The 22433-nt window shown below is 52.3% G+C and overlaps 7 protein-coding genes across 7 annotated transcripts; 5 read left to right on the top strand and 2 right to left on the bottom strand.

Moving 5' to 3' along the window:
* Window positions 1-1739: 1739 nt before the first annotated feature.
* On the top strand, window positions 1740-4105 carry BDW74DRAFT_143445 (MFS transporter). The gene is made up of 2 exons (XM_073722874.1): window positions 1740-2565; window positions 2623-4105. Exons 1-2 carry the CDS (start codon window positions 1932-1934, stop codon window positions 3843-3845), a joined length of 1857 nt encoding a protein of 618 aa, XP_073588364.1. The 5' UTR covers window positions 1740-1931; the 3' UTR covers window positions 3846-4105.
* Window positions 4106-5710, top strand: BDW74DRAFT_143443 (Mpv17/PMP22 family protein). Its single transcript, XM_073722873.1, has 2 exons — window positions 4106-5055; window positions 5150-5710. Exons 1-2 carry the CDS (start codon window positions 4526-4528, stop codon window positions 5562-5564), a joined length of 945 nt encoding a protein of 314 aa, XP_073588363.1. The 5' UTR covers window positions 4106-4525; the 3' UTR covers window positions 5565-5710.
* A 34-nt stretch (window positions 5711-5744) lies between these two features.
* Window positions 5745-8500, top strand: BDW74DRAFT_42037 (exonuclease V). The gene is made up of 2 exons (XM_073732746.1): window positions 5745-6669; window positions 6750-8500. Exons 1-2 carry the CDS (start codon window positions 6249-6251, stop codon window positions 8270-8272), a joined length of 1944 nt encoding a protein of 647 aa, XP_073588362.1. The 5' UTR covers window positions 5745-6248; the 3' UTR covers window positions 8273-8500.
* A 75-nt stretch (window positions 8501-8575) lies between these two features.
* BDW74DRAFT_165072 (uncharacterized protein) lies at window positions 8576-12380 on the bottom strand (the record flags this gene model as incomplete). The annotated part of the gene is made up of 8 exons (XM_073726373.1): window positions 8576-9341; window positions 9409-9532; window positions 9581-9633; window positions 9682-9762; window positions 10426-10682; window positions 10737-11531; window positions 11581-12253; window positions 12313-12380. 8 exons carry the CDS (start codon window positions 12378-12380, stop codon window positions 8576-8578), a joined length of 2817 nt encoding a protein of 938 aa, XP_073588361.1.
* A 321-nt stretch (window positions 12381-12701) lies between these two features.
* BDW74DRAFT_143437 (RNA-binding snoRNP assembly protein NAF1) lies at window positions 12702-14776 on the top strand. Its single transcript, XM_073722872.1, has one exon. The coding sequence runs from the start codon at window positions 12801-12803 to the stop codon at window positions 14640-14642; it is 1842 nt and encodes a 613-aa protein (XP_073588360.1). The 5' UTR covers window positions 12702-12800; the 3' UTR covers window positions 14643-14776.
* BDW74DRAFT_41994 (U4/U6-U5 snRNP complex subunit PRP3) lies at window positions 14765-16799 on the bottom strand. The gene has a single exon (XM_073732744.1). It carries the CDS (start codon window positions 16657-16659, stop codon window positions 14887-14889), a length of 1773 nt encoding a protein of 590 aa, XP_073588359.1. The 5' UTR covers window positions 16660-16799; the 3' UTR covers window positions 14765-14886.
* A 1-nt stretch (window position 16800) lies between these two features.
* On the top strand, window positions 16801-22405 carry BDW74DRAFT_42001 (DNA-directed RNA polymerase I core subunit RPA190). Its single transcript, XM_073732745.1, has 4 exons — window positions 16801-17182; window positions 17257-17745; window positions 17801-20573; window positions 20630-22405. Exons 1-4 carry the CDS (start codon window positions 16998-17000, stop codon window positions 22205-22207), a joined length of 5025 nt encoding a protein of 1674 aa, XP_073588358.1. The 5' UTR covers window positions 16801-16997; the 3' UTR covers window positions 22208-22405.
* Window positions 22406-22433: the final 28 nt, after the last annotated feature.

Below are 22433 nucleotides of genomic sequence, written 5' to 3'. Positions count from 1 at the left end.
TAACTCCAGCGGCCGCCCGTCTACAACCACGTAATTGCTCGCAAGCTGACCGTGGCCTTCCATCGAGTACTTGACTAGTATCTTCATGACCATAGGGCCCGCAGTATAACTGGATCCTGGATATGCCATTTCGTAGGACGTGAGCCTGGTCTGTAGCCTCATTAGTAGTCTGTTTTAACGATGACCGCCGCCTCTTTTCATCTTCCTCAAGCTGTGCGTGCTGAACTACCCATGTAGAGAGATAATCTAAAGACGAAGTCGCATCGCCTCTAATCCAACCCTGAGACGAGGTTGAGAGACTGCGCCCGATCTATATGGCACCAGCGCTGCCTACACTAGTGGCTACTGCAATATATATAAGCGAATCTGCCTTGTGGATACCGTCAAGAGTTGATGCAGAATCCAAGATTGAGCTTTTAGTCTAGCGTGATCATGATTCAAGGGGCATCTTCATAGTCCAGCAGTCAACGCCAATAAGGTACAATTTAAGCATCGTATATTCCGAGGGCACCCATGATCCAAGATGCCGAGGCCATCAGCAACAAATCACCAGAAGACATCCGCATAATGCAATAATAATAATATCTTTGGTTCATTTCAGAAAAAGCCCCGAGACCTCTACCACGAAGACGAGGGACCTAGGCAGCGCCACCAGATGAAACAGATTGAAGATACCTCGGCAAATTGAAGTTTCAGCATAATTCTAGGATGACTCATGAGGATTGTCTGACAGCATGTTCATAAGCCTCATAAAGTCGTTCTAGAAGTTCCCCTTAACGGCCTTGACCAGGCACAGTGGGTCGCGATGGGGTTCCGTAACTTCCGTTTGCTAAGTTTTATTCTTTCGCCGAGGCTCCGAGAATGACGGGTCCACTGCGGTGATAGAGACGTGGTTGCGTGTCTGTATGTTTTTTTATACAGACTGCGACAAGTTTAAGAGTAGAAGTTGGGATAATTTGCCTTTGATGGGCTGCGAACTGGTGACATCGGGTCAGATCGCTAAGCACAGACACTGCAGGATCATATCGACTTGTCAGACTCAGCAGGGACCCTGGATATATGCACGGCGGAGGATAGTTATCTGCTCCGTTATCGTGAATCTGACTGATAAAGCCGCGTGGAAGGGCGCATCAGCCGAGTCCGAGAGCAACCGTAGTCTGTAGATGCCGTGTGTGCCGAATGCGGGACTGGCATGGCACTGACACTATTGACATGAACTCGGTAAAAATGTTTTTAAGTCCGTTTTCATGGAGGCCTAACCTCTTAACTCCTAACTGCGGCTGCATCAAAATAATAATCAATAATACGTGGGGAATTATACACAAGCCACCACGCGGTTGAGGAAAGTTCTCGACCTCGGGGCCGGCGAGTTCTTCAGCGTCATCCATGGACAATCGCACCCTGGACAAATCACCAGGCAGATGTCAGCGGCGGCGCCCAAGGTTTCTCGTTTCCAGCACTCGGCTAAACCCGACCTTGCCATCTGCATCGGAAATTATGAGCGCAGATTGTGCATAGCGGCGGCATAAGCCGGGTCATGCTGCTTGGCAACCACTTAGCGTGCTGGATCTTGACCAGAAACAGCTTAACACCAAGACCGTCTGAGAATGAGATCCGACACTACTCGAGTCAAGATTTCCCTGGTTCCATAATTATGAAGTCAGAAGACTTTTTCTGCGGCTTAGCCTCTTGTATATATAGGTGGAGGGGTCCCTAATAGGAATGGAACTGTTTGTTTGCTTGAAACGAATCTCTTGTTTCGTGCTATCCAACGTCCCTCGAGGCTATCTGTATAGCTCGCTCGCACTTCCTGGCTCTCCCCCTGTCCTAGAGCTACTCACGCTATCTAGCGCGGCGCGCCTTCTCCGGAAGCTTCAACCGCTTGGCTTATCAGCGTCGTTACCTACTGAGCGACATTCAGACTCATTGCCATGGCCGCCGAGGACCATGGAGCTCCAAACGGGACCTCACCCATTGAGGGACCCGCACAGCGCAAGATCCCCTTCTGGCGTCTGGTAACCGACCAGGGCGCTGTCACGCAGGCCGTCATCGATCACAAATACGCAGGATCAGGAACAGAAGAGGACCCCTACTCCGTTATCTGGATCCCCAACGACCCCCGGAATCCCATGGAATTCTCCCCAACAAAGAAGTGGTCCTTCACGCTCGTCGCTGCGATTGCGACATTGGCCGTCGCCTTGGTCTCCTCGGCATATACCGGTGGTGTTGCAGAGATCGAAGCAGAGTTCGGTATTGGCAGCGAAGTTGCAACCCTCGGTGTCTCCCTCTTCGTCTTGGGTTTCGCGATTGGACCTCTGCTTTGGGCTCCTCTGAGTGAAATGTTTGGTCGCCAGATCGTCTACTTCTTTACCTACATGGCTCTTACGGCTTTCAACTGCGGATGCGCCGGCTCGAAGAACGCATGGACCCTTATCATTCTCCGCTTTTTCGCCGGTGCGTTCGGTTCTTCGCCTCTGACGAATGCTGGTGGTGTCATCGCCGATATGTTTGCTGCTAAGCAGCGAGGTGTTGCCATGAGTCTGTTCGCTGCTGCTCCGTTCCTAGGTATGGCCTAATGTCCCGTCTTTCCTCGAACTAAAAGCTGACATGCTCATGTTATAGGTCCCGTTCTTGGCCCTATCATCGGTGGATTCCTTGGAATGAACGCTGGCTGGAAATGGGTTATGGGCTTCCTAGGCGCCTTCTCGGGTGCCCTATGGATTGCCGGAGCTCTCTTTTTGCCAGAGACATACGCCCCCGTTCTTCTTCGCCGCCGTGCAGAAAGACTTTCCAAGATTACTGGCAAAGTCTACCGAAGCAAGACAGATATTGAACAGGGAAAGACTTCTCTTGGAGAGGCTTTCAAGACAGCCTTGTCTCGACCCTGGATTCTGCTCTTCCGCGAGCCCATTGTTTTCCTGCTGTCGCTGTACATGGCCATTGTCTACGGAACCTTGTACATGCTTTTCGCCGCCTACCCAATCGTTTTCCAAATGACTCGTGGCTGGAACCAGGGTGTTGGTGCCCTTCCTTTCCTGGGTATCATGGTCGGCATGATCTTCGCCGTCGCCTACAGTATCTGGGATAACAAGCGGTACATCAAGGCTCAGGAAGAGAATGACGGATTTGCTCCCCCCGAGGCACGTCTGCCTCCCTGCATGGTTGCCTCCGTCGCCATCCCAATTGGTTTGTTCTGGTTTGCCTGGACTAACTACCCATCTGTCCACTGGATGGCCTGCATCGCTGCTGGTGTTCCCTTCGGTTTCGGCATGGTGCTGGTCTTCCTGAGTATCATGAGCTACCTGATTGATACATACACCATCTTCGCTGCCTCCGTCCTGGCTGCCAACTCCGTTCTTCGTTCCATCTTCGGTGCCGTCTTCCCGCTCTTCACCTCATACATGTACAACGACCTCGGTATCCACTGGGCCTCTTCTATCCCGGCCTTCCTCGCCCTCGCATGTGTTCCCTTCCCCTTCCTGTTCTACAAGTACGGCAGACCCATCCGCCTTAAGTGCAAGTACGCCGCCCAGTCTGAAGCCTTCATGCGCCGCATGATGGCCCAAGCCAAGCCCGAAGCCGAAGCCGAGGAGGAGGCCGCCGAGGAGGAGGAGAACGAGAAGTTCGACCGCACCGAAGCGCCTGCCCCTCACCCCGAGGACGACGCCAGCTCCGAAGCCGATTCCGCTATTGAAGAACTCCCCTCCATGAGACAGCTCCGCAGCAAGGCCTCGGCCCGCTCGTTCGCTTCCCACAAGTCTCACAGGTCCCTCTACGAGGGCAACCCTTACGACATTGACCGCGTTAACACGCGCGAGTCGTTTGCAAGCAAGTCGGGCCACTAGGCGAGCTTCGAAACCGCCCACGCCCCTCTTCACCTACCTGTCCTATACTATACCCCCGATACATAATTTTTAGTATCTATTTTTGCATTGCTTTTACACCTTACTCATTTAATGTGTCCATGTGTGATGCGATGGAAGCGAAAAGTGGTCTTCTTGTCTTGACACTGCATTGTTCATATACCCTGCATGATTTATTGCATATAGATGGTGGTTGTTAGCTTATTAGAAATAATACAATCAAAACAATTCTCAAATCTACTCCCCGAGACGTCACCCATTTCTTAATCGTGGCTTCCCCATAGTTGGAGTAATGCTGGGGTTTATGGACGCTCCGATAGGCAGGCATCTCCGATCCTCGGCATTTTGGGACTGCAGTTGCCGATTTTCCAGTAGTCGCCATTACGATGATCAATCTCGACTTAGCCCTCGTCTCTTCAAAGCTATAGATTTTTCCTTTGTCAAATATACCCTTCTTTCTTTCGCGCCATTGTTGACTAGTCGGGCACATTCCACATTTGTTACCCAGAGTACAACGTCCGTTGCTTATCCGCATCCAGTCGCTCTTTTCCGGCCGATACATTACATATTCATTTCTCAGAACATTCTCTCGAGGACATAGCAAAAGCAGGAAAGGAATCCAATCAATTTGCGCTGCTAGCGCGGCGCGCCTCAATTCCAAAATGAGGCCTTCATTCTTTCTCCGACGCCCAACGCTCACCCCCTCCAGATCCTCCGCTTCCCCGCGCTTACGAACGAAACGATATGAGTCTACTTCACCACACAAGCCCGACAATCTCGGCAACACTAAAAGCAAGTCGCCGGCGTCCTCGCCTTCCCCCGCGGAGTCACATACCAGTATCCCTCCTACGCCGCCGCCAGGAGCACCCCCGGCAGTCCCCGCTCGGTCCGGATCACGATCGCTGGGGCAGATAATCAAGGCAAGCCCTTTGGGGCGAATGGGACGATCATATTCTCGGTTCCAAGAGAAACGGCCATATACAACGCAGATATGCAGTTCGATTGTTATATATCTTTGTGGTGACCTGAGCGCGCAGTTTTTCTTTCCGCCGGAGGCTCCGGCGCAAAAGAGTACGGGGTCTGGACGGGAGAGTAGTGAGGATGCTGTTCAGGAGACAGGAGGGTATGACCCGTGGAGGACATTGCGCCATTTAACGGTCGGCATTGGGTCGAGTATACCCTCGTATAATTGGTAAGCTTTCTAAAGTTTTCTATGGCGTTGGTGGAAACTGGCGGAAATAGAGCGATTCTGGGAGCATTCTGCTGACGGAGTCTGTACGGTATAGGTTTATGTTCCTCCACAACAATTTCAACTTCACCTCGAAATTCCTCTCCATCCTCACCAAGGTCGTCGTCCAGCAAGCCGTCTTCACACCGGTTTTCAACACCTACTTTTTCAGCGTCCACTCATTGCTATCCGGCGCGTCGTTAGAAGAAACATGGGAGCGGTTGAAGGTCGCTCTGCCGCGGAGTATCGTGAACAGTGCCAAATTCTGGCCCATGGTCACGGCGTTTAGTTTTATGTATGTGCCGCCGCAGTTCCGCAATGTTTTTTCGGGTTGTATTGCGGTCGGCTGGCAGACTTACCTGAGCTGGTTGAACCAGAAGGCTGCGAGGGAGGTTGAGACTGCGTTGACGGAGCCGGCTTCGTCGGAGGCGCTTACTATTGCGGAGGTGGGCAAGGCTGTTATCAAGGCTTGAATTGGGCTGGTGATCTTCAGGGTCTCTCTTACTAATGTTGCGTGCCTGGTTGTTTCTGGTTGGTTCTTTGCATAATCGGACTATGGAAGTTATTAGATGGATTTTAGAGCAGGATATGTGCATGACTGCATCATAGGTGACAATAGAATACATTCATAACAAGGGTTGATTGTTTCTTTGATGACTATTGGATCTCGTTCAGTAGAAGCGGGAATCCATTATTGGAAGCATACGGATGCATGGAATATATAATTGAGACCTATACAGCAGAACGCCAACCACAACCGCGTTGAGAAGCTATTTTATTGAGTGAGATCCGCCTAGGTGCTGGACGGAGACCTGCAACAGGCTCTTAAAACCAAGCACAAGTATCCCATAAAGGTCTCAAGATTTCTGGCAGCAGGCTACTCCTTCGGAGGACGGTGGCAATGATGCCTGGAAGCCTGCTCGCGATTTCCTCCGAAGGTGAACCTTTGGCAATAGGACAAAATAACTCGAACTCGACCAGACTTTCAGTACAATATTGTCCGTATTTTCCTCCATATTCGCGCAGGACGATGAAGACGCCCCGAACCGCTCAGTAAGTCCACCTCAACATGACGTTGCGACGCCATCAAGCCGCAGGAAACTTCTCCGTCGCCTCCCCGCAAAGGCAACTGTCTGACCAACCTCCTCCGCACAGGAATGTCATGTACACCACAACCACCACTTGACCTGACCCAATTCCTCCCAGACGACGAGGATGCCTTGAACTCAAGCAGCGACTACGGATCCGACTTCAGCGCGGATGAGACCGATCTGCTGAACGACCTCCTCGCGCAAGTTGACGCGACCGGCCCTTTGGCGACAACGGTCACAGCAGCATTCCAACACCCTCCCAGCCCGACGCAACAGGGTCTGATTCCTCCACCCACATCCGCACCTGTACCCGCAGTTATCCCGGACATTGAAGATCTAGGCGACGATGTACCGGGCGATCGCGTGCCCAGGGTCCTGGGGCGGGAGAAGAGTCCCCTTTGGCAGGTTCAGACAGCCGGAGGTGCGCTCTCGGATGCGCTTATACATAAGGCAGGCTGGATCCCTGTCTATAGGGGGCCCACGATTGGTATTCCCCTCTTGATTTGTTCCGTCTACGCATGGTTGGCTTGGTTTGAGGGAACGCTGACCTGACTGCGAAGCGTTTAGTTGAGCATCCTGATTCCACGGAAGGCCGCGATCGACAACGCGAGAGGGATGGAGCGCGCGCGCAAGCTGATAGGGGCGGTGATGCTGAATCGAAAGCGAAGGCTTCGCTTGATACGAGATCGCCTGTTGAGCGCTTCCGACGCCCGCCTAACAAGGCTTTCTCGGTCACTGATTTGATTTCGCCCGCTTGGTGCGAGGTACAGTATTGGTATACACTGACGAAACATGGGAGGAAGCGGAGGACGCCGGCGATGAAGAGGGGTAGTACGATACACAAGACACTCGAGGATGAGATCTATACGACTGTCCCGGTGGAGGTAACGACCAAAGAGGACGCCTTGGCGCTGCGGATCTGGAATGTTATACAGGGCCTGCGGACGCTGAGGGACTTTGGGATTACGCGAGAACTGGAGGTTTGGGGCCTTGTGGATGGGGAGTTGGTCAATGGGGTTATCGATCAGCTTTCTTATGAGTGTCCAGACTCGGAGCTCGAGGCTTCGGCTGCCTCTCATTACGCGGAGGCGGCGGCATCGAGGGCTGTCTTACCCGAGTACCAGATGTCGCTGACGGACTACTTGCTGTCTCCTGCGCATGGCGGGAGAAAGCTTTCGGACCTTACGCAACACGAAGTAGTGCCTGAAGCTGTAGAGGACCCGGTCAGCAGTCAATCCACCTCTGAACTCCAGCAGCTGCCACGGATCTACCTGACAGACATCAAGACGCGAGGGAGCAACTCTACACCGACGGTCAAGAGTTCCTCGTTTCGGCCAACCTTGCTCCAGCTCCAGCTCTATTATCATATGCTGAACCGCCTGACGCTGAGCGACGATGTCACTATTGATTTACTGGCGGCGCGATACGACCTTGACCCCCAAAAGACCTTTACCGATGCCTTCATATGTGAAGTCGGCTCTCTGAACGACCAATTTTTTGACGCACTGTCTTCAGTAGAATTCGACCCAGATTACATCCCTGGCCCGGAGGATGCGATCACTAGACACCAATCCTCTCATGGCTCAGACAACTCAGGCTCTGTGTTAGACGAGGCAGAACTGCAATACCCCTCCGCAAGCCAGGATTCTACCAGCGTCCTCCTTGCCCACAACAATCTCACGCGCCTCTGGAAACTTATGAAAGATCAACTCCGTTATACCTTCCACCCGCCAACATTAAAATCAGCAGCGGTTGCCCCTTCGATCCCCTCCGAATTTCAGCCGCCCATGCTAGAGTCCTACCCGACAATTCTCTCGCCTCTCCTGACAGCCCGCTACATTTCGTCTACCCCGACAGCAGATTTACAACCCCGCGTCTTGGGCAGCCGGTCCTTCCTGTTCGACCCAACTACGCTGGAGTCGTACGTTTCTGATCAAATGGCTTGGTGGCGGGGACAGAGGACCCCGCGTGGCGTCGAGGTTATGGAAGCTTGGAAATGTCGCATCTGCGAGTTCCAGGAAGAGTGTGAGTGGCGGCAGGAGAGGGAGTGGGCGTATGCGCGGAAGAAGGGCTACAATACGGGAGCGTGATCGTACCCGACTTCATGGCGCTGTCTCACCTATCGGCGTCTGGTTCATTGGCTTCTAGCATAAGATGATACTTGGTTTGATGGCGTTTGATCTTCACATCGTGGTTGCATTTCTAGGATTTTGATCGGGAGGACTTGTCTAGTATTGGTGTTTGGAGTTGAGTTAAAATTGGTATTTACTGCATCACCACCTTATAGAATATGAAGACTAATAATGCTCAAAACAAACCAATCACTTAAAAGTCATAATGCGCGTATATACAGTGTACGAAAACGACAACCATCACAGCCTTACCGATAAAACCTAGAAAGGATAACTCCTCGCCTCATCTTCCTTCTCAACATCCAACCCCGCCTCAACCTGCTCTTTATGCTTGCGATCCAAGTATTCCAAGAGCACATCCCCATACTTCTCCCTCCCCTTATACTTAGCAACATCACCACCCCAACTCCGAATGGCGCTCGCCAACCTCCCAGGAACATACGGCTCCTCCGCAATCTTGGTTATAGGCTCGAAGTACGTCCTGATCGTAAACGCCACTGCGCCCGTCTTCGGCAGTCTTCGCACAGACTGCCTCTCGGAGCGGAAATAATGGTGCTCAATAGCCTTATCCTTCTGCGCCGTATTCCACGAGACCACGGGCGAATCTTCAGACCCGATACTATGGCTCCAGGCTAGATCGTCGTCGACCTGGATGAAGTAGTTGTTGCGCACAACGGGGTCCTCGGGCTTCAGGCGGCGGAAGAAATTCATCATCCCCTTTTCGAGCTTCTCTTTGTACCCGGGGACGTCAGCGGACGTGTGGATCTCGGACAGCCGCATGCCGTATTTATCGCTGAGGCGCCAGAACCCGGCGAGGAGGACGGCGCCGGCGAGCAGGTAGTACTCGCCGTCGGGTTTCTCGATCATGATTGCCAGGTCGTCTTGGACGAGGCGCGCGGCTATGGCCATGGGGTCTTCAGGGAGGGGGCGTTGCCTGATGTCGAATGTTTCGTTAGTTAGGAGGTTTGTTAGGCCTGTTGGGGTTTTGCGGAACATGGTTGGGTAGCGTTCTGGGAGGTAGGTGATTCTGTGTTTGGGATTGGTGTTAGGATTGACTTGAAAGTGAAGTGGAGAAGAAGGTACGAGGGTCATACAGTTCTTCGAGATATTCGATGGCGGCATCCCATGCTTCCGGGGCAGTTGCGCAACATTTCTCTCCGCGCTCTTTGAGCCGCCGCGCTTTGTCGGCGTGGTAGCGGGGGTAGTGGTTGTCGAGCTCTGGTTGCTGTTAGTTGAGGCTGTGATGAGGAGATGGTTAGGGCTTACCGATCCACTCGTCCCATTTCATGCTTCGCAGTCCCATGGTGATGAAGTACTTGCTGCTGCGCATTAGTCTTGTTGAAAGAAAGCTCGACGATGCCACTTACGGTCCGTATCTGAATGGACGGTAAGGAATAGGCTTCGTGGTGTGGACATCCCAGTCAGGGTACGGAGATGCAGTAGGTCGTCTGAAGTCGGAGGGCGTCCATTCTACACCCAGAGATATTTAGCTATCTATGCCTTTGTTGCTTGCGAGGAAGCCCTACCGCCATATTTCCTTGTAGATTTCTGATCTTTAGGTCCTGCCAATGCCTTCGAGCTCTTGGATACATTCCACCTCTGTAGAAATTGGGCGAGGATCCAGATGACGAACGTTGTTACTGCCGATGCAGCAACGGCATTCCCGATTGGGTGCTGGGTGAAATAAAGTGTCTCTGGAATCATGGTTGAGAGGAGGCAGTTGAAACTTTTGAGATTCATTCAAGCAGTTGAGAGCTGGGGCTATCATTCTTATAACGAACTGTACGCCTTATCCTCCTGAGAAGAGGCATGTCTAATTTCCCGTTGTGTTAATCGGATGCGACCTTCGCGAGCGCATCATTATCGATAGACAACGATTATCAGTTCCCCGCGTTGAGTATTGAGGGGAGGTGCTTATCAGTCCGCATATCAACTGCAGCGATGACTGCTCGGAGTCCGGGCCTGGGATCTTTTTACCGTATCAGGAAAAGCCGCGCATCAGCTCTTTGATCATGCCATGGCGATCGCAACCAGTGTACGAATATGTGCAGCAGTAAGGCGCTACCGCTCTGTCAATTTACATTGTTTGTGCTCATACGGTATATAATAACTCCGGCTCAGAGTCCACGGTGCGCCGCCGCAGCAGACAGTATTGACCCCATTTCCTGCGGAATCGGTCTGGAATGATCGGTAAATCGGGAACCCAGACGAGACGACCCAGGAGACCAGTGTGGGAGGCATCGAGGAAGGATGCGCAGGACATCTCCTCCCACTGCGCCTCATTTTGTATATAGTTGGGTTCCAGAGCCGTAGCTTCGCGACCGGGAAAGTGCGAGTCGACCAAGAAAGAACATTGGGAGATGTCGGTCTATCTAATTGTTAGTCCTCTTATAGATCAGAAGCTGCAGGCCAGTAGACTTACATATTTACCCGTGTCTTCCTCGTTGCGGTCATTCATACCTTCCGGTGCTTGCGATGTACCCTCAAGCAAGTCCGAGAAGTCTGAAGCGTCCTGGAACTCACCAGGAAGCAAGCCGCGAAACTCGCTTTGGACAAATTTGGCGCGCATGCCATTCGGGAGAAAGAAAGACGAAGGGAAGCGATACCATTCTTTGCCAAAGCAAACCGAATCCCCTGGCTGTGCTACTCCCGGCTGCTCTAAGGGCTGCAGGACCTTCAGCGGAGCATTATATGCAGTGATCATACCCAAAGTCCTTAGAAGCCCGCCGTTGATGGCAAACAAGATCACAGACATTACTGCTGCAAGCTTTAACTTTGCAGGGACGCGTCCGATCAGCTCTTTCGGGTCGCTCGAGCCGATGTATGAGAGAACCATATGAAATGCGATGGCCGCATTGAGAGCAAGGAATGGGTATGCCGGGTACATGAATCTTTCCTCCTTGTGAGGTTGCAGAGTGAAGATACCGAACCACATGTAAAAGGGCGACAGAAGGGTTATGGTCCTGAACAAAGTCTCCTTGTTCGTCGACTGGGCACGGAATATGGCTTGAAGGAGCAGCAGCGGAGCCGCAGAAATTGCGAATACAAACCAGACGTTGAAGTTGAGGAGCAGGTTCCTAATGTAGAACGTCCAAGGCTCTATGCCGAAAATCTCCGGTCCCCTACCTTCGCCTCCAAACACGTTATATGAGACTATATTCCATGGCACGATGGTGAGTTTGCGGAGAAAGTTGAAGTCAACGGTAATTTCGGCGACCTACGGAAATTAGTACTTGACTTGAAATGAGATAATGATCGAAATATACCAATATCGCCAAGCACCGAATAGCCCCATTCAGAACGTCGGTAGACACTTGCCGCATATTGTTCGAGAGGAAGCCGATAACAACCTCCTCAAAAAGGAGAGGAAGCAACAGAGCTCCGGCAAACGGCCATCCAACGATTGCGCCGAGACCAAACCACATAATCCCCTGCGCGGTCTTTTGTCCACCTCTCCAATCCAGGAAGGCAGCAAGACCTAGCATGGATGCATACATTGTAAAGCTGGATGGAAGAAAAGCGGCCGAGGCATGGAACATGCCCGGGCTGAAGGCGACGATCATGAGGAAGAGTAATCCAATTCTAGGGCTCAACGTCCGGCAAATGGCCGAGTACAGCCTGGTTTGACAGGCTGCGCATATCATAGCTAAGAAGAATCGAACAAAGTAGAACTCCGAGGACTTTTTACCAACCATGAAGGAGCCAACCTTTCCGACGATGCCGTGCATAGAGATGTATAACCAACTTCGAATTGAATACACGGGCGAATATTCCCAGGTTTGGAGCCCGTACCCATGATCCAGGTAGTGGGTTGGCTCCCAGAAGTTGAAGACCTCATCGCAGTCTTGAACAGGAGCAAGAAAAGCTGCGATACCGTTGGATATGACACAGACGTAGAGTGCAACGTTCAAGGGAAGATAGAAGGGCGGCGGAGGGGAACTGTGATGTCAGTGTCAAGCTAGCGGATTGAGACGAGCAGGAGAATGCCGTTGTAATACCGTTGTTTTGTCCGTGGAGCTGCCTGCCCTTGCGACACAGAAGGGACCTCAATTCCCTTCCGAGGCATTGTGCATATATACTCTAGCCGGAGGGATGAGGAGAAGAGACCCGCGTCTAAAAGCGGACACGAAAGCATTATCTCTTATCGATAAGGAGTGAGTTCGGCGACCGCAACGGCAAATAAGGCAGTTCCATAAAAAAAATTCCCGAAACGAATCCTCGAAGAACTATACACACTTTCAATACAATTTACCCATTTGTCCATAATCTCCTCACCAGACTTTCTGTCAGTAATATGACGGAACTTCATAACCAGAACAACTCTGGGGCTGCCCCTGAGAGTGTCCCAGCCAAACAGATTGACATGATCGATACGCCACCCATTGCATTGACTCCAGCAGATGAAGGAAGCGATTTTTACAACACTCCGCTTGTCGCAGGGACGCCGGCGACCACAGCACAAAAGCAGGACGATAAAAATGATGCTATGCTCACTGAGGCCCCCATATCCCCGAACCCACCTCCCATGATTCCCGGCTTGAGCCTGGTCAACGACGGCCTCAATCAAAACCAAACGAGCCAGAACCCCGGCGCGAACGAGAACTCAAATACCGCAGATGCCATGATTATCAGTACGGAGACGACAAAGGAGACTCAACCCGCTACTGTGCAAAACGGATCAGAGACGAAGATTGAAGAGAAGCCTGAGCCCGCTGTGGGAGGTACAGATGCGATGGAAGTCGAACAAGAACTCAAACAGCCTCAGGGGGAATCTGGTGTGGACGGGGAGGTGGAGAGCAACCATGCGGCGACTGGCACGAGCGGTACAGAGAATGCAACCGCCGAGGGCGCTGCGGCCGGGCAAGCCGAGCAGGAAGAAGAGGAGCACCCTGAATGGGAACTGGACTCTGACCCGTATGAGTCTTCCTCGGACAGTTCTGACTCGGACTCCTCCGATGACAGCGACGAGGATGAGGATTATCCGATCCTTAGCCCCGAGGAACAGGCACGGATCCTGATGCAGGGGGAGTTGGGTTCTGATGACGAAGGCGATGGAAAGGGCAAAGCTGGCGCTCCTCTAAAGACGGCCAACGAAGTCGTAGAAGAATGCCTGCCTATCCCTGACATTACAGTTACACCAGAAATGAAGATTGTACTCTTAGGAAATGTGGAGGCTGTCGTCGAAAACACAGTTCTTATTGCCGCAAATGTCACTGGAGAGTACCAGGTCCTTGAGTCAGGGTCGCTTCTTTGCCTGGAAGATCGCCGCATTGCTGGTGTGGTCTCCGAGACCCTAGGACGTGTGGAGAACCCGTTATACACTGTCCGATTCCCCACTACAGCAGAGGTCGAAGAGCGCGGTTTGTCGAAAGGCGCTGTGGTGTACTACGTCGTGGACCATTCTACATTCGTGTTTACGCAACCATTGAAGGGCTTGAAGGGAAGCGATGCATCTAACTTCCACGACGAGGAAGTTGCCGAAGACGAAGTTGAATTCTCCGACGACGAACAAGAAGCCGAGTACAGGCGGAAGTTGAAGCAGAAGCGCCAAGAGCGGAAGTCGAAGAACCAGGACGGTGGTCCCAAGGCTGCAAGAGGGCCACCCGGCCCCTCGAAGCTGAGCCACAGCGAGCTCAACTACGACGATAACGAAGATGGCTACACCCCGCTTGCGCGACCTAAGAACTTGCACGAGATGATGCGCCAGGAAGCGCCTGTCGAGAACGATGGTTTCAACAGGAACCCTGGCTTTGGCGGTCGAGGCCGCGGCCGTGGTGGTCGGGGGCGTGGAAGAGGTGGCAGGGACCAAGGGCACCAGTCACATCACGATCGCCAGCCCTATCAACAGCAGGAGAGGTCTGATGCCCAGTCTCAGTCTCAGCCCCAATCCCAGCCTCAACCTCAACATCACCAACCTCAGCCCTATCCCGCCTTCAACCCTCAACAATACCCAGCCTACTCGTCTCTCCCGCAACAACCTCAACAACAGCAGCCCTATCCCCAGGCTGCATTGCCCACAGCACCCTTCAACTTCCAAATGCCATACCAGCAGGCCTACCAGCAACCCAACCCATACCAGCAAATGTCACCCACTCCGCATATCAACCCGCTGTTCCTGGCTGCCTTACAGCAGCAACAGCAGGCGCAGCAATACCAACAGGTACAAGCACAAGCACAAGCACAGGCGCAGGCCCAGCCCCAACAACAGCAACCAGGGGCGGGTCAATCGCAGCAGAACCAGGCTATGAACTTCGACCAGGTGAAGGCGCAGCTGGATCTCCTACGGCAACTGAGCAATGGGCAAAACCAATGGCCCCCTCGCCAGTGATGATGAATACTGTGTAGTTCTTTGCTTGAAGGTTATACTTGCATCTTGCATTGTTAGGGTTGGGATAGGTCTCACGAAAAAGTTCTACGTCTGCTTCAATGCCACATATCTGAGATACCAATTTCAATAAATTTTCTGGATAATATGCGCTTTGCATAGGGTATTGTTTACTAAGATATCGTCACGCTTCAATGATAACGGTAAATAGCCTGTAGCTCGGCAAATTGTCGTTCGCATTCATGTCTCAAAACTCGCTCTGCTGCTTTGCACTCTTTCCTAGGGTCCAGAAATTCTCCAACTTTGCACGCGCAAGGACATCCTTTGCTTGAGAGTCGGTCTCGCACACTCGGGCCCCTAGCCATTTACGGAAAGCCCGTGCTTTGACTTGACCTTCCCAAAGAAGGGTGCATGTGTTTGCACTCAGATCCTTCAACTCGCCCTTTTCATCTTCTGCGGCGAGCCAGGCAGCCTGGGCTTCCCGATTGCCCTCCCGTACGGCACCAGGTCCTGCATTCTCGGTCCAGTCGACTCGGTTCATCATGAGCTTCCGGTAGTTTTTCATTGAATGGGCACCGCCCTCGACGATGACTAGGTTGAACTTCGGGTGCATCACGCATACCCCAGTGAGCGCGTTCTGTTCCGCATTCTTGCTGATTTTGAAGCGGTGGCGTCCATTTGCAAGACTGTCGATCCGGTATACCGTCATTAGGATACCCTTTTCGGCGTCCTGCTCTTGTTGTCGGGCGAGCTTCTCATGGCGTTCTTCTTTCGTAAGCTTGCGATCTTCGTTGGCGGCCTCGTGTTGCGCGCGCCGCTCTGCAATCTCGCGGTTTACCCGCGCTTCAACAGCAGTGGGATCCTTGACGGCCTGTTCTCCTAGCACGCGCATAAGGTTCGATTTTTTGACCTTTGGTGGGGGTGCTGGCTCAAGACCCAGGCGAATCTTCGCCTGCTGTTCCTTCAGGTCAGCCATTCGCCTTTGCCGACGTATCTTTGCTTGCTCTTTCTGCGTAAGATACATAGGCTTTTGTTCTGGCTTGAGCTTTTCCTGAGGTGGCTCAAGAAGTACGGGATGCTGGACGTAGCGAGTTATTATAGAATCGGCAGAGTCAATCTTGAGGTTGTTTTCGTCGTCAATAGCAGCGTAATCAGGCTCGTTCACCAGATGTTCGTCCCACCATTCAACCGCAGGTGGAGCTGGCACCAGGAATGCCTTCTCCACATCAAGATCTTCATCGATACCGGCCTGCCTTGCTCGTTCCGCAATACGCTTCTTCATAGCCTCCAGCTGAGCCTGCCGGCGAAGAGCTGCAGCCTGCTGTATATATTTACCTTTCTGGTTGAACAAAAGTTGGCGCGACTGCCGGGGTTTGGAGATTGTAGCTTTGGGCCCTAGATTGGGATCATAGTAGGGGTTGTTCTTGATTTCTTCAATGGACGGCCCTGAAAGATCAAGTCCAGCTCGATCCGGTTTCCCACCAACCGCGGGAGAGTCGGTCCTGCGGTTTCTCGATTGCATCTGTCGTCCCTTGCCCCCGCGATATTCAAGATTATCCGAAAGAAGGGCAGGATGCAAACCGACATCGAGACCACCCCGGGCGCGCGAAGCACCATCGTCTTCATCGTCTTCGAAGGGAGGCGGAGGCGGCGGAGGAGTAGGAGCGCTGGGTCGTTGCGCGGCCGCCTGTGATCGCCCTGTTGCTGCTGCTACTCTAGCTTTCATCTGTTCTAACCGCGACATAGCAGAGCTAGCACCGGAAGGCGCAGGGCTGGGGCTCGAAGCAGCCGGCGCCGGAGATGGGGACGCGGAAACTCGTTTCTCAGCCATCAGCCTGTCTCGCACGGCTTGAGCTTTCGCTCTAGCCTCGGCCACAACCTTTGCGATATCGATACCACCGAGTGGGGCACCTTGCCCAGGATGAGGAGAACCATTATTCGAACGAGGTCGTTTTTGCGCGTTGTTATCTTCATCCTCAGGGTGAGGCCGCTTCAGCACGTTGCCCGACATGTCCGCCATGGCCTGCGACGGAGGGTCCTCGACTCACCCGTCGAAGCAAAGATCCCGATTGAACTAATGCGTTAAGGAACAGGTAAGTCCGGATATCGACTGACGGACGGATAAGCCGTGGAGTACTGCGAGCGCAGAGAACGGAGATGTAGAGACCGTCATACGCGGAGCTCGTAGCAAATGTGGCTGTGAAGGCGGTCTAAATCGGCAGAAAAAGCTGGGACATTTTTTTCTTCGGAGCTTCACGATCTCCTCCCGCCTTTTGCTCTTCCGCCAGCAACCGATATCTATAACAAGAATTCGCATTCCCGGCGTTTCCTGTTGCTCAAGGAGCCGCGACAGGGACAATGGCGACTTTCGCACGTCCTGTGGCCTCCCAAATTGCGGGAATCAACTTTGATGTCTACTCCGACGAAGACATCAAAGCGATCTCAGTAAAAAGAATCCACAATACCCCGACTCTTGATTCTTTCAACAACCCTGTCCCTGGTGGTCTATACGATACCGCACTGGGTGCTTGGAATGATCATGTGTACGTACTGTGTCTCGTGTTCTCCGCAATTGGCTAGTGCCGTAAGCTCCCAAAATAAAAGCTGACAACAACAGCTGCACAACATGTCGCATGAACTCCTGGTCTTGCGCTGGCCATCCTGGACACATCGAGCTCCCCGTACATGTGTATAACGTCACGCACCTCGACCAATTATACCGTTTACTGCGAGCGCAATGCGTTTTCTGTCACCGCTTCCAGATGGGTCGCAATCAAATAAACTCCTACGCTTGCAAATTACGCCTCTTACAATATGGCCTGGTACAACCGGTAGCAATGATCGATTCAATGGGAACGAAAACGTCGAAATCTGGAAAGGGCAAGGATGCAGACGGATCTGACGAAGAGGACGAGGACGAGGAAGATCTGATAACTCGCCGAAACGCCTACGTTAAGAAGTGCATTCGCGAGGCTCAGGCGGCTGGGCTGCTGAAGAGTGTCATGGCTGGACAGAAGAATCCTTTGGCTATGGAGAAAAGGCGAGATCTGATAAAGGAGTTTTTCAAGGATGTCGTGGCTGCCAAGAAGTGCGCCAGCTGTACTGGGTATGTTGGTCCGTTATGACCTGTTCTGATATCAAATTACTGATATGTTGGATAGAATCTCGCCAGGCTATCGAAAGGACCGAGCCTCCAAGATTTTCCGCAAGCCTTTCACGGAGAAAGCCCGAGCGGCGATGATTCAGGCAGGGCTTCAGATACCGAACCCTTTGATCCTCCTTCAGCAGGCTAAGAAGCTCAACATCAAAGAGAAGAAGGCGCCCGCAAATGGCATCTCCGATACTGCCAGTGTTACATCGGAGGCTCATGGCGCGGAAGAAGAAGTTGCCCGCGGAAATGCGGTTGTGGCACAGGCAGAAAGCAAGAGGCAAGGCGAGACCCAGCAATACATGCCGTCGTCCGAGGTTCATGCGGCGATCACTTTGCTCTTCGAAAAAGAGGCTGAGATCCTGAATCTCGTATACAACTCCCGACCTACTCCCATCAAGGACTCTAAAGTCACTGCCGACATGTTTTTCATCAAGAATATCTTGGTTCCACCAAACAAGTACCGACCTGCTCCACAACAGGCGGGAGGTGCGATCATGGAAGCGCAACAAAATACGCCCTTGACCCAGATTTTGAAGAACTGCGACATCATCAATCAAATCAGCAAAGACAGACAGACCCTCGGTGACAGCTCATCTACACGTGTTCGGGACTACCGCGATCTGCTGCATGCCATTGTCCAGCTGCAGGATACTGTCAACGGCTTGATTGATCGTGATCGAAACGGTCTTACCGGGGCCGCTGCAGCGAAGTCTGCAAATGGTATTAAGCAGATCCTGGAGAAGAAGGAGGGTTTGTTCCGAAAGAACATGATGGGTAAACGTGTCAACTTTGCTGCTCGCAGTGTTATCTCGCCTGACCCCAATATTGAAACCAACGAAATCGGTGTTCCCATGGTGTTCGCGATGAGGCTGACTTATCCGGAGCCTGTCACCAACCATAACTTCTGGGAGTTGAAACAAGCAGTCATCAACGGTCCTGACAAGTACCCTGGTGCCATGGCCATTGAAAACGAGCTAGGACAGGTCACCAACCTTAAGTTCAAGAGCCTTGACGAGCGGATAGCCCTGGCCAATCAGCTTCTGGCGCCCTCAAACTGGAGGATCAAAGGTTCGCGCAATAAGAAGGTCTACCGTCACCTCACTACCGGTGACATTGTCTTGATGAACCGACAGCCGACACTGCACAAACCCTCAATCATGGGGCACAAGGCTCGTGTTCTGCCCAACGAAAAGACCATTCGAATGCACTACGCCAACTGTAACACTTACAACGCTGATTTCGATGGTGACGAAATGAACATGCACTTCCCCCAGAACGAACTCGCGCGAACGGAAGCTATGACGCTTGCTGATGCAGACCACCAGTATCTCGTCGCGACCTCTGGTAAGCCTCTCAGAGGTCTGATTCAGGATCACATTTCCATGGCTGTCTGGTTCACTTGCCGAGACGCGTTTTTCGACAGGGAGGACTATCACGAGCTGCTGTACAGTTGTTTGAGACCTGAGAACTCGCACACAATTTCTGAAAGGATCCAAATGGTTGACCCGGCGGTAATCCGGCCAAAGCCCCTTTGGACTGGTAAGCAGGTGATAACGACGATCCTTAAGAATATTATGCCACCCGGGAGAGCTGGCCTCAACCTTGACAGCAAGTCTTCAACGCCGGGAGATCGATGGGGAAAGGACAACGAGGAGGACAAGGTCATTTTTAGGGATGGAGAGCTGCTTTGCGGTATTCTCGATAAGAAGCAGATTGGACCTACCGCAGGCGGTCTGATCGATTCTATCCACGAAGTCTACGGCCACGCAGTCGCTGGAAAGTTGCTCAGTATCCTTGGACGTCTTCTGACCAGGTTCTTGAACATGCGCGCCTTTACTTGTGGTATTGATGATCTCCGGTTAACCGAGGAGGGAAATCGCATGCGTAAGGAGAAACTCAGCGAGGGACCGAAGATGGGCCGCGAGGTTGCGCTCAAATACGTGACGCTTGATCAAACGAAGGTTCCAGACGAGGATGCCGAACTACGGAGACGTCTTGAAGAGGTTCTGCGTGATGATGATAAGCAGAGCGGCCTCGATAGCGTGTCGAACGCACGGTCTGCGCAGCTGTCGACCGAAATCACCAAGGCTTGTCTCCCAAGAGGCTTGGCGAAGCCCTTCCCCTGGAACCAAATGCAGTCTATGACTGTCACTGGAGCCAAGGGTTCCGCTGTCAATGCTAACCTGATTTCCTGCAACCTGGGTCAGCAAGTTTTGGAAGGTCGACGTGTGCCTGTCATGATTAGTGGTAAGACGCTTCCTTGCTTCAGGGCTTTCGACACGAATCCTATGGCTGGTGGCTATGTCTATGGTCGATTCTTGACTGGTATCAAGCCTCAAGAGTACTACTTCCACGCCATGGCTGGTCGTGAGGGTCTGATTGATACTGCCGTCAAGACCTCTAGATCTGGTTACTTGCAGCGCTGCTTGATCAAGGGTATGGAAGGCTTGCGAGCAGAGTACGACTCCTCGGTTCGAGAATCATCGGATGGTTCTATTGTCCAGTTCTTGTACGGAGAGGATGGTCTTGATATTACGAAGCAAGTCCACCTCCAGGACTTTGAGTTCTTGGCGTCAAACCATAAATCTATCATGGAGCAGGTCAACTTAACGAAGTATCACCACACTTTGGAAAAGGAGGCGGTGACGAACTGGCAAAAGGATGCAATCAAGAAGGTGAAAAAGTCTGGAAAACTCGATGCCATGGACCCGGTCCTGGCCCGTTACCACCCTGGGGGTAACCTCGGTAGCACGTCCGAGACGTTCGCCCAGGCGCTCAAGAAGGTATGATTCATCCAATTGGTATGGTTGTTGTTCGAGTCTAACAAGTTTCTCTATAGTTTGAGGATGAGAACAAGAGCAAACTTCTCAAAGATAAGAAGAAGGGCATTCTCGAGGCTACCCTGACGAAGCGCGCTTTCAACTCTTTGATGAACATGAAGTACATGAACTCGGTCATTGATCCTGGTGAGGCTGTTGGTATTATGGCTGGACAGTCTATTGGTGAACCGTCCACTCAGATGACACTTAACACTTTCCATTTGGCTGGTCACTCTGCAAAGAACGTGACACTAGGTATTCCTCGACTTCGTGAAATCGTCATGACTGCCAGCAAAGAAATCATGACTCCGACAATGACCCTTGTCCTGAACAAGGAGCTGCCTCGGGAGCACGGTGAGAGGTTCGCAAAGGCCATCAGCAAGCTCAGTATCGCCGAAGTTGTCGACAAAGTGCAGGTCAGAGAGAGGATTTCTGCTGGTAGCACGAAGGCAAAGATTTATGACATCGAAATCACCCTCTTCCCCGCGGAAGAATATACTGCAGAATACGCCATCACTATCAGGGATGTGCAGTCTACTCTTCAGAACAAGTTCATTCCTAGGCTCGTGAAGCTCACTAAGGCTGAGCTGAAGAAGCGTTTCGACGAGAAGAAGCTCACAAACTCAGCTGCACAGCCTGAGCTTGGAGTCTCCGTTGGCACCGTCCAGGAAGCCCCCAGGGGCCGTGACGATGAAGAGCAAGCGCCTGACGACGATGTCGAAGATGATGAGGATGACGCCAAGCGTGCTAGCGGAGCACAGAACAGGTCGAACCAAGTCTCATACGAAGGTCCTGAGGAGGACGAAGAGAGAATGGTGCGACAGATGGATACGCGCGAAGAGGAAAGCGATGATGAGGGCGACAACCGCGATGTCGCAATGGACGACCCTGAGGAGTCGGAAGACGAGGAGGGCCATACCAAGGACTCCAGGCTGCGCGAGGACGACGTGCGAGGCAAATATGCCGAAGTCACGCAGTTCAAATTCAACCCGCATAAGGGCTCCTCCTGCACAATCCAGCTGCAGTACGACATCTCAACGCCCAAGCTCCTCCTCCTCCCTCTCGTCGAATCAGCTTGCCGCAGCGCCGTCATCCAGTCCATTCCCGGTCTCGGAAACTGCACATTCGTTGAAGAAGACAAGGCAAAGGGCGAACCCGCCTGCGTCATCACCGACGGTGTCAACCTGCTCGCCATGCGCGACTACCAGGACATCATCCAGCCGCACACCATCTACACCAACTCCATCGAGTACATGCGCATTCACTACGGTGTTGAAGCTGCTCGCGCCTCTATTGTCAGGGAGATGGACGCCGTTTTCAAGGGTCACAGTATCTCCGTCGACAACCGTCACTTGAACCTCATTGGTGACGTGATGACGCACTCTGGTGGCTTCCGTGCCTTCAACCGCAACCAACTCGTCAAGGATATCTCTTCGCCGCTGGCTAAGATGAGTTTCGAGACGACGGTTGGTTTCCTCAAGGAGGCAGTTCTGGAGCGCGACTGGGATAACCTCAACAATCCCAGTAGTAGGATTGTTGTCGGCCGAACCGGAAACGTTGGTACCGGTGCATTCGACGTCCTTGCTCCCGTGGCGTAGATGTGATGCGGGTTTTTGTATGTTCTATAGATATGCTCTGTTTCTTCCCATTTTCTAGCCGATGTACATGCTTATTATGCTTTTCAGGGCCTCTCATCGTTGTCTATACGCAGTTCTGTTCCTGATGTGTCCCATGAACTCTGGAGTTTTGTCTAAGCGGAAATAAAAAGTTTCCTGTCATTTAATATCTACAAGCATTGCATTTTGGACCTGATGACTATTAGAT

The sequence above is a fragment of the Aspergillus multicolor genome (genome assembly GCF_047715735.1).
Source record: "Aspergillus multicolor strain CBS 133.54 unplaced genomic scaffold BDW74scaffold_2, whole genome shotgun sequence".
NCBI classification, from domain to species: domain Eukaryota; kingdom Fungi; phylum Ascomycota; class Eurotiomycetes; order Eurotiales; family Aspergillaceae; genus Aspergillus; species Aspergillus multicolor.
This window is presented reverse-complemented; position numbering and strand designations above follow the sequence as displayed.

What these genes read in the sequence shown, in the direction of transcription:
- BDW74DRAFT_143445 (XM_073722874.1), top strand. Translation starts at nt 1,932, where the DNA reads ATGGCCGCCGAGGACCATGGAGCTCCAAACGGGACCTCACCCATTGAG. An exon ending in CGCTGCTGCTCCGTTCCTAG is followed by an intron (nt 2,566 to 2,622) that starts GTATGGCCTAAT and finishes CTCATGTTATAG; the next exon opens with GTCCCGTTCTTGGCCCTATC.
- BDW74DRAFT_143443 (XM_073722873.1), top strand. Translation starts at nt 4,526, where the DNA reads ATGAGGCCTTCATTCTTTCTCCGACGCCCAACGCTCACCCCCTCCAGA. An exon ending in AGTATACCCTCGTATAATTG is followed by an intron (nt 5,056 to 5,149) that starts GTAAGCTTTCTA and finishes TGTACGGTATAG; the next exon opens with GTTTATGTTCCTCCACAACA.
- BDW74DRAFT_42037 (XM_073732746.1), top strand. Translation starts at nt 6,249, where the DNA reads ATGTCATGTACACCACAACCACCACTTGACCTGACCCAATTCCTCCCA. An exon ending in CTATAGGGGGCCCACGATTG is followed by an intron (nt 6,670 to 6,749) that starts GTATTCCCCTCT and finishes CGAAGCGTTTAG; the next exon opens with TTGAGCATCCTGATTCCACG.
- BDW74DRAFT_143437 (XM_073722872.1), top strand. Translation starts at nt 12,801, where the DNA reads ATGCTCACTGAGGCCCCCATATCCCCGAACCCACCTCCCATGATTCCC.
- BDW74DRAFT_41994 (XM_073732744.1), bottom strand. Translation starts at nt 16,659, where the DNA reads ATGGCGGACATGTCGGGCAACGTGCTGAAGCGGCCTCACCCTGAGGAT.
- BDW74DRAFT_42001 (XM_073732745.1), top strand. Translation starts at nt 16,998, where the DNA reads ATGGCGACTTTCGCACGTCCTGTGGCCTCCCAAATTGCGGGAATCAAC. An exon ending in GGTGCTTGGAATGATCATGT is followed by an intron (nt 17,183 to 17,256) that starts GTACGTACTGTG and finishes TGACAACAACAG; the next exon opens with CTGCACAACATGTCGCATGA. An exon ending in TCGCCCAGGCGCTCAAGAAG is followed by an intron (nt 20,574 to 20,629) that starts GTATGATTCATC and finishes GTTTCTCTATAG; the next exon opens with TTTGAGGATGAGAACAAGAG.